The sequence below is a fragment of the Electrona antarctica genome (assembly GCF_951216825.1).
Source record: "Electrona antarctica genome assembly, chromosome: 12".
NCBI classification, from domain to species: Eukaryota; Metazoa; Chordata; class Actinopteri; order Myctophiformes; family Myctophidae; genus Electrona; species Electrona antarctica.
In genome coordinates, this window is record NC_136793.1 from 17,823,180 (window position 1) to 17,833,962 (window position 10,783).

Here is a 10,783-nt window from a genome sequence, read left to right on the forward strand (position 1 = left end):
CATATGAAGTCATATCTGAATACAAAATATACTGGAATTATGAATTGCTATAGTATTTCCAAAATGTAGGCATACGTCATAATGTTCCAATATTATCAAAGTGAAATGCCCTGCACAATCACTATATGAAAATGAGTGTTAGTTTGATTTAAAAAAAATAATAATGTGATTTTATAGAAGGATAACAAAGTGAATTAGTTTGACCCATGATATGATATTTTACAATTAAACATCTTTAACCTGTATAGACAATATATTAGTTGTGAACATTTAACTATTTATGTAACGTTCAGTGACTCAGACAGTACAACACAGAAACCAGGCAAGAATTCAAAGTTCACATCAAGGTTTAATCCACATGATTGAAAAATACAAAACATGTTTTAAATTATGTTGAATTGTTTTTTACCATTAATCTTCTCTTCTAGGGAACGGGGGTCCCTTGCGCAAAAAAAATAAGCTGGGCATTTCATAGGTTTGAAAACTGTTAATGCGACAACACAATCATATATTCTATAAAACTGAGTAATATTCCCCCTTAAAGACTGTCGTCATCATCATCATCATGTCACACTGATCACCGCTGGTAAAATCGCCAAAGGAACAGTTTCACTAATGCTTAAAATGTATGGAAAGAGTGTTTCAGTGAAGGTGTGTGTGAAGGTGTGTATGCATGTGTCAGTATCAGGATCAGAGAATGACAGCTTCCCCTCGTTCCAGTCCAGCTGGACTCTGATCCTTTGAGGTGCCTGCTTCAATGAAACAGTGGTTTTCCTTAGTAAGGACCATGCTGTATAGATCCCTTCTTCTAACCTTATTGTATAGTGTTCACCCTTTCCTTTTCCCTTCCTTGTGTACGACTCTGCTAACAAACCCACATCCCAGTCTGCACCAAAATTGTCCCCAACCTGAACGTCCCAGCTGTGAGTCCCTGAGTTAAAGCCCTCGGAACCAACAACGAGGGGACATTGGGCAAACCTCTCCGGGTTGTCAGGAGGAAGCTCGGAGAGGCAGGGCGCCTCTCCGAATATCACGCAGGTCAGATCTTCAGATAGGATGAGGTTTCTTCCCGCAGTGTTGGGGTCCAGGATGACGGGAGTGTAGGAGACAATGTCCTTCATCTTGTTCCAGACTCTGAAGGTCAGGTTTCCCAGGTGTTTGGCTTCGTCTATCAGTGGTCCCGAGACCAGATGTGGGGCCTGCAGTGTGAACTGGACTCTTTCCATTGTGGTCTTGTAGTTCTGCAGGAATGAGATGTGTTCAGCTCTCAGCTCCTCCTCTATGTCTCTGATGTTGTTTGAAAGGGTTAATATGTCTCTGTTCAGACCCTCAATCTTCGCCTTCACCATTTGACTCTTCTGCTGACCTTCCTCCCTCAGTGTAGTGATCCTAGCCTCCTCTTCCTCTTGTAGAAACTGATGAAGCTTCTTAAACTGTTTCTTAATCTGTATCTCTGTGTACTGCAACTGGGCCTTAATGTATATTGCTGTTCTTTCACTTTTCTTTTTAACTTCATCTAAGACCTCCAGCTTCTCCTGTAAAGGCTTCAGTGATTTCTGGACTTCCTCCTTGCGATCCAGAGCAGCTTCATCGATGGGTCTGAAACTGTGGTTGTTGTGTTCTTCAGAATCTCGACACACAACACACACTGGCTCTTGACATTCCAGACAGAACAGTTTGAGTTGAGCATGCAGACCGCAGAGATCCTCATACCCTGATGAAGTTCTCTTACGTTTTGAAGCTCTCTGTCTCGTGAAGGCCTCACACAGATTCCTCATAGCCAGATTCCGGGGTAGATGATCTGTTGAATGTATTTCCTTACAAACTGGACATTCCTGTATTCTCTTCTGTCTCCACCATTGCTGCAAACAAGCTGTACAGAAGCTGTGGCCACATGACAGGAGAACGGGATCTTTAAAGATGTCACGACACACAGAACAGGAATAATCCGACTTGGCGGCCATTTAGTCTCTGAGTGAAGCTACAAGCAACTAATACAGGAATTCAGTCAGTGGTGGTAACACCTCCTCTAGAATGTTCCCTGAAGTTTACTTTCACTGTGAATCGTGGTTGTTGTCCATTCAGCAGGTTCCAGTGGTCTGAGTCAGTATTCCCTCCTGTAGCTGTGCAAAGACAATCTGTCCTCCTGTGTTTGATCTGAAGCTCACACCACCACAGACCTGTTGCAAAGTGTACACACACAAAATAATGTTATTGAGGTGAAAGTCAACACTGGCCCTTAAACTATCTGTAAAGTCCCCATCAGTTATGATACATCTGAATTTAGAACTATCCCTAAACCTAACCTATCAAACTACGGCCATCCAAGGCCACACTTTGGGAAAGAGGGAGACTCGTACAAGATCAAACCATGGAGACAAGATGGAGCCATGCAGAAAGACTAAACCACATACACATAGTAGTTGGAGAAATCTTCTTCATAATTCAAATCAACATTAAGTTTACATTTCTAATTTGAAAAAGTAAGAGCAGAGTGGGGTTTTGTAATGTTATACATTGGCAAAATGCGCTTTGAACACATGAGTCAAATTAGTCATGTTCTGAGGATCTTTGGTGCACAAACTGGACTTGCACATAAAGCACAGTCTAGTCTAGGTCAGGAGGGATGATATAATTCCCATGGTGCAACTCGGCCAACAACGCATTGTGAGCTTGTAGATCTGCTATTGAAACATGGGACATTCTGCCCAATGACTACGTTTTCTTTTGGTGCTTTAAGTAAATTTTAAGCCAACATTTTTGTACTTTTACTCCAGTAAATGTTGAATTACGGACTACTTGTAACAGTGTATTTCTATATTGCAGTATTGATACTAAAGTAAAACATAGTACTATGTATCTACCACTGCAGATATTTGTCTCTCACTCACACATGTGTGCATAGTACATTGTTCCACAGAGTACTGTAAACACAACAATACATAAGATAATATAATACAAATAATAATGGATGTAATGAAGTAAAGATTACATCCTTAATTGCATAATTCACGCAAGGCCTCCTGGGACACTGGAAACTGGTGGATAGACATGATAGAAGTCCACAAGGGAAACAAGTCCCCAGGACTTTTTTGTGATATCCTTTTAGCTTTAATGTCTTGACTGTACTGTGCTGTTTTACATTTCTGACTAATAAAGTATCGATCATCAATCAAAGTCACGTTAAAGTACAGAAACCTTCTTAGGCAACTATATGCGTTTATCAGAAATGGGGAGAAGGCAGAAGGCATACATCCTTACCTGTAATAACTTGGCTTCTCACAACAGAAGGTCTGATAGTTGAACTGAAGCTGCTTGGTGGTGGTCACAGGTCACTCCATGGTGTGCAGTCTGCGTGTGTCTGTCGTGGTCTGACTCAGCACTGGCAGGAGTGGCAGCAGGAGGACGGTAATGGCCGGTATATATACATATTGTATGTAGGCCAGTGTGTTGTCTTTGTCCAGAAAAACACCTCCCACACTTTTCACACCTCTCACCCAGTTGAGAGAACAGTGATTGGTCTATTTCAATGTGAAAGGCTGAAGGCCCATCACAAAAGCCCACCTTTCAGACTCCATAATGGCCCATAGCACTTATCCTACCCCCTTAGATAGCACTTTTTAGACTTAGATAGCATTTGAAACAGACTTATAGCATGTCATGTAGACAGCACAATAATTGCATTGTATGTAGTCATAGCACATCATAGAACATATGTATAGCACTAGAATTTCGCGGGCCTTCGGCCCGCTCATCCTAGCGCGAAAAACATAGAGATGCCATGCCTTTCGTCCTGGTGGAGACAATATGTTTTTACCCAGCCACTTCATATTCATATAGAATCTATTATTCTCAGATGGACCTAATATCGCTACACCTGAAAGCATCAAGAATGACACATTATTGATGTTGTATTCTATAGGTCCATATAGCCTAAATGCAGTATGGTTTAATGCTGTAGAATTCACAGCTTTGTGTGTGCCATTCTTTTTTTTTTTAAATAAGTTTTATCCCACGATTTTGTAACCCATTTTTCACCTCTGTGTCAATTATCTAATGTGATCCTGGGCTCTACACACTCTCCGCCAACCTAGTCCCCATATATGGGGGACATGGGGAGAGCAACGGACTTGAACTCATGCTTCCTTCATGCCTGAGTGTCCAAGTTGCTCCTTTACACCTGACAGTGGGAGTTTCCCTGGTTGGACGTAGCGCGTGGAAGGAACACGTTATTCCAACCAGTTCCTTTCCCCTCCATCAGGCACCCCGGCTGGCCAGGGGGAGGCAGTTTAGAGACCAGGATTACTGCATGTTTTTTGTGAGGGTACCTACCCTAGGGGACACGGGGAGAACATGCAAACACCACACAGAAAGACCCTTTCGCCAACCCCGCCTCGGGTATGGGCACTGATGATGCGGAGGAGGAAACACGCCGCCAGCACCCACAGCGCCCCGAGCGGGAATCGAACCCAGGACCTTCTAGCTGTGAGGCGACAGCACTACCAACTGTGCCACCGTGCCCCCGTGTGTGCCATTATTAATGAATAATCAACAATCAGCAGCTTATGGAAACCAATTTGGCCCCCGTCAGTCAGTTCCCCCCACAATGCTCAAGATGACATTGAGAATAAGCTGCTGATTGATAAGTAGTACCATAGAAGACGTTAGGCCTCACTCACACCTATACATCTAGCATACAACAATGTTGCCTTATATAACAATATTTTGTCATTCCAGCTGTTTTGAGGCATAGGCTCAAGACAGAAACATCCTTAGATTCCACATGAATGTGAGTAAACTAAAAACATGGCATCAAAATATATTTCCTGTTATTAAGTTTGTATAGGCCTTTTACAGTATTAGATCAGGATTAGAACATTTAGAAGTAACTCTTGAAAAGAAAACTGTTAGATAGATAGATAGATAGATAGATAGATAGATAGATAGATAGATAGATAGATAGATCGATCCACTTATAACCAGTAAGACGCCTGAGGGTGAGAAGCGACCGCGTCATAAAGGGCGAGGTGACGTGCACGCATCCACCTGGGTGACTGCTGGGCGAGCGCTGGCGCTTTGGCATGGGGGGTAAGATCAACATATGGAATGAATTCTGTACTGGCCATATATGGAGCATGTCTTGAGTGTACAGGGTTTGATGAGGTCAGATCAACATATGGAATGTCAGAACAGGTCAGCTCCATATAGATCTAAGGGTGGCAGCGGGGGCAGTGTCTTGAGTGTAAAGGGTTTGATGAGGGCCCATGAGCTGGGACTTAATTTTCAGGCCTGTTGAGAACTCTAACCCGACTGCCGGGCGCGGTTTGAGGTCAGATGTAGAGTTGCTGGCCAATATTGATACATCAGGGATCTCCATATACTGTATGGGCTTAATTGCGACATCAGGTTGTATTTACTATGACATCAGGGATCTCCGATGCCACGTGATGTTATGAGACCTGGGCAGTGGGCACCATATATTGGGGCTTTAGAGTGTTACACTGACTGACGGACAAAAATTTACGATTTCATAGTAAACGCGACCTGCGGTCACAATAAGGCCTTATATAAACGGTTGCTTATTCACAATAGAACCAAATATTGGCATCCTGGGGGCAGAGAGCACTGAGGGGGAAGGTGCCCAACCCCCAGAAAAGGGCACCATTTTGGGGTGGACTTTTTGTGGGGGTCCCTTGTGCCATTTCACATCAGAAATATCCAACTAGGATGTTCCACAATAACTTGGCCTGTGTCATTGGACAGTAAAATAATACATTCTAATTTCCATGTAAACATAAAAATATATAATGTGTGTGTGTGTGTGTGTGTGTGTGTGTGTGTGTGTGTGTGTGTGTGTGTGTGTGTGTGTGTGTGTGTGTGTGTGTGTGTGTGTGTGTGTGTGTGTGTGTGTGTGTGTGGGGGGTAGGCGTTTCTTTCAGTGGGGATCACTTCATGGATGGATTTAATGACTTTTGCAGTAAAAGTAAAACTTCTGACCATCCATTTCATGAAGAGGACATCTTAAAGATATGAAAAAACAATGTCACATTTTGTTGATAAATAGTAGGACCAAAATTACAAGTGAATGTCAGAAAAGTAAACTTTTTGCTATTTCCGCCTATTTAAGGCCTTATATAAAAGGCTGCTGATTCACATTAGAACCAAATATTGGCATTCTGATTGTTCTGGGATGTAGGCACACTACCTGTAGACAATTTGTGCAAGTATGATGTAAAAACAAACAGCAGGTAAAAAATGACAGAGGATTTACTTGGAACTCTCTCTTTCAGATAGGCGTTTTTTATTGCCTATGTGGTGAGTCACTTCATGGATACATTTTAAGACTTTTGCAGTAAAAGTAAATCTCGGGACAATCCATTTCATGAACGGGACATCCTAAAGATATGAAAAAACTATGTCCCGTTTTGTTATACCTCGGGGAGGGGTATAGTCAACTTTTGGGGCTTTTGTTCCTGCACTAAAATTGAGCTGCCTTGAGAGCAGCATTCAAAAGCTGCCCTCAGAGCAGCAAATTAACATGGTTTTACAGTATGTATAGCATTTAAGCTGCCCTCAGAGCAGAATTCAAAAGTTGCCCTCAGGCTCAGGGCAGCAATTTAACATTGGTGTATGTATATAATTTAAGCTGCCCTGAGAGCAGCATTCAAAAGCTGTCCATATATGGAGATCTAGGGGTGATCAGGTGTGATCAATATTGGCTAATTTGGGCCCTGTCCAGAGCCCGGGCAGAGGCTTTTGTGCTGAATCCCACTGAATCAAGGCACTTTTTGAGTGGTGTAAACCACTCCTACAACTGGCTTTGTTAGTGCAGAAAAAATGAGCATGGTTGCTATGTTCACCCTGTTCACCCGGGTGTGATTTCATTACGTACAACTGGCTTTGTTAGTCTGTGCAGAAAAAATGAGCATGGTTGCTATGTTCACCCTGTTCACCCGGGTGTGATTTCATTACGTCAGACATGATTTCATTACGTCAGACAGGCTATATAAGACCTTACACCACTCAGTTCACACGGGTGTGATTTTTCTCTTTCAACTAGCCCACATTAATTCATTTGGCTGATGGTGAAATTATGAAGTTATGCCTTTGGTCAAGTTGACACCAAAGTCCTACCTGTCACTATAGGCAGATCAGAATGTCATATGAAGTCATATGAAGTCATATCTGAATACAAAATATACTGGAATTATGAATTGCTATAGTATTTCCAAAATGTAGGCATACGTCATAATGTTCCAATATTATCAAAGTGAAATGCCCTGCACAATCACTATATGAAAATGAGTGTTAGTTTGATTTAAAAAAATAATAATGTGATTTTATAGAAGGATAACAAAGTGAATTAGTTTGACCCATGATATGATATTTTACAATTAAACATCTTTAACCTGTATAGACAATATATTAGTTGTGAACATTTAACTATGTATGTAACGTTCAGTGACTCAGACAGTACAACACAGAAACCAGGCAAGAATTCAAAGTTCACATCAAGGTTTAATCCACATGATTGAAAAATACAAAACATGTTTTAAATTATGTTGAATTGTTTTTTACCATTAATCTTCTCTTCTAGGGAACGGGGGTCCCTTGCGCAAAAAAAATAAGCTGGGCATTTCATAGGTTTGAAAACTGTTAATGCGACAACACAATCATATATTCTATAAAACTGAGTAATATTCCCCCTTAAAGACTGTCGTCATCATCATCATCATGTCACACTGATCACCGCTGGTAAAATCGCCAAAGGAACAGTTTCACTAATGCTTAAAATGTATGGAAAGAGTGTTTCAGTGAAGGTGTGTGTGAAGGTGTGTATGCATGTGTCAGTATCAGGATCAGAGAATGACAGCTTCCCCTCGTTCCAGTCCAGCTGGACTCTGATCCTTTGAGGTGCCTGCTTCAATGAAACAGTGGTTTTCCTTAGTAAGGACCATGCTGTATAGATCCCTTCTTCTAACCTTATTGTATAGTGTTCACCCTTTCCTTTTCCCTTCCTTGTGTACGACTCTGCTAACAAACCCACATCCCAGTCTGCACCAAAATTGTCCCCAACCTGAACGTCCCAGCTGTGAGTCCCTGAGTTAAAGCCCTCGGAACCAACAACGAGGGGACATTGGGCAAACCTCTCCGGGTTGTCAGGAGGAAGCTCGGAGAGGCAGGGCGCCTCTCCGAATATCACGCAGGTCAGATCTTCAGATAGGATGAGGTTTCTTCCCGCAGTGTTGGGGTCCAGGATGACGGGAGTGTAGGAGACAATGTCCTTCATCTTGTTCCAGACTCTGAAGGTCAGGTTTCCCAGGTGTTTGGCTTCGTCTATCAGTGGTCCCGAGACCAGATGTGGGGCCTGCAGTGTGAACTGGACTCTTTCCATTGTGGTCTTGTAGTTCTGCAGGAATGAGATGTGTTCAGCTCTCAGCTCCTCCTCTATGTCTCTGATGTTGTTTGAAAGGGTTAATATGTCTCTGTTCAGACCCTCAATCTTCGCCTTCACCATTTTTGTACTTTTACTCCAGTAAATGTTGAATTACGGACTACTTGTAACAGTGTATTTCTATATTGCAGTATTGATACTAAAGTAAAACATAGTACTATGTATCTACCACTGCAGATATTTGTCTCTCACTCACACATGTGTGCATAGTACATTGTTCCACAGAGTACTGTAAACACAACAATACATAAGATAATATAATACAAATAATAATGGATGTAATGAAGTAAAGATTACATCCTTAATTGCATAATTCACGCAAGGCCTCCTGGGACACTGGAAACTGGTGGATAGACATGATAGAAGTCCACAAGGGAAACAAGTCCCCATGACTTTTTTTGTGATATCCTTTTAGCTTTAATGTCTTGACTGTACTGTGCTGTTTTACATTTCTGACTAATAAAGTATCGATCATCAATCAAAGTCACGTTAAAGTACAGAAACCTTCTTAGGCAACTATATGCGTTTATCAGAAATGGGGAGAAGGCAGAAGGCATACATCCTTACCTGTAATAACTTGGCTTCTCACAACAGAAGGTCTGATAGTTGAACTGAAGCTGCTTGGTGGTGGTCACAGGTCACTCCATGGTGTGCAGTCTGCGTGTGTCTGTCGTGGTCTGACTCAGCACTGGCAGGAGTGGCAGCAGGAGGACGGTAATGGCCGGTATATATACATATTGTATGTAGGCCAGTGTGTTGTCTTTGTCCAGAAAAACACCTCCCACACTTTCTCACACCTCTCACCCAGTTGAGAGAACAGTGATTGGTCTATTTCAATGTGAAAGGCTGAAGGCCCATCACAAAAGCCCACCTTTCAGACTCCATAATGGCCCATAGCACTTATCCTACCCCCTTAGATAGCACTTTTTAGACTTAGATAGCATTTGAAACAGACTTATAGCATGTCATGTAGACAGCACAATAATTGCATTGTATGTAGTCATAGCACATCATAGAACATATGTATAGCACTAGAATTTCGCGGGCCTTCGGCCCGCTCATCCTAGCGCCATGCGATACGCAAATGGGAAGAAGGCAATGGCAACCCATGATGTTTTCATTTATGCATTTGCTTGGAAAGCGCAAAGTTGCCAAGCTGGCTGAGTGACCTTGTTTGGTTTTGTGTATTTGTGTATGAAAGCGAGCATGGCAAGGCGCAGGAACAGTATACTGTACTGTACTGTACTCTACTGTACTGTACTGTAAGTCTTTGTACTGTACTGTACTGTACTCATGTGTACTGTACTGTTCTCTGTACTGTTGTTATTAGTGTTGTGTTCTTATTTTTTATTATTATGATGATTATTATTATTATTACATGGATTAATATTCTGATGTACTGTACTGTACTCTGTACTGTTGATATTATAGTTGTTATTAGTGTTGTGTTCTTATTTTTTATTATTATTATTATTATTACATGGATTAATATTCTGATGTGAGCTTTCTTTCTGTACTGTACTGTAGTCATGTGTACTGTACTGTTCTCTGTACTGTTGATATTATTGTTGTTATTAGTGTAGTGTTCTTATTTTGTATTATTATTATTAGCGTTTTGTGCCATTTGCGCTGCATCGCGAGGCGATCCAAAATCCCCCCCGCGCACGCACGCACACACACACACACACACACACACACACACACACACATACACACTGTACGTAGCTGTTTTGTGTTGCAGCGCGTTGTTGCAGCGCGCGCGTGTGCGTGTAGTGTTGGTGTTGTTGTTCTTATCCATATATGCGCCTCGGTTCGTCCCGCTTGTACTACGCCAGGTGTCGACGCGGTCGTGTTTGCATTATTTTAACTGTGTATGTATGTAATCGCAGCGCTCTCCGTCCAAGTTAGAATCAGTGTGTGCGGTGTGTTGTTGTTCTTCAGACAGCTTGTTTCTGTAGAAGAGTGTCATTTTAAACACTGTGTGTGTGTGTGTGTGTGTGCACTCAAGCACAGTCCCTGAAACATATTGTCGGTCAGTGTTGTTAGGTTGTTGTCGTTCATATGGAGCACTTTAAGTTCCATGAAATGGAGTGTTAATGATGTAACGTCCCTGGGAATGTCATCCGGTACGCTAACAAGTTGACGATGTTCACAATCCACTGAAACACCAGCAGTGACATTGTCAGAGTAAACAATAGTGCAGTCGTTCAGGATATAAGCCATGATGGGACTAAGATGAAGCGTGCACAGCAGAAATAAGAAGCGGAAACAATGCCAGCTTCCTGTCTGTAGCGTATTCAGGGTCAACTGTCAGTACACTGGTTGGTG

The 10,783-nt window shown here is 42.1% G+C and overlaps 1 protein-coding gene across 1 annotated transcript; it reads right to left on the reverse strand.

The window, feature by feature from the left end:
• Positions 1–563: 563 nt before the first annotated feature.
• LOC306934303 (nuclear factor 7, ovary-like) lies at positions 564–1,964 on the reverse strand (the record flags this gene model as incomplete). The annotated part of the gene is made up of 1 exon (XM_079516874.1): positions 564–1,964. One exon carries the CDS (start codon positions 1,962–1,964, stop codon positions 564–566), a length of 1,401 nt encoding a protein of 466 aa, XP_079373000.1.
• Positions 1,965–10,783: the final 8,819 nt, after the last annotated feature.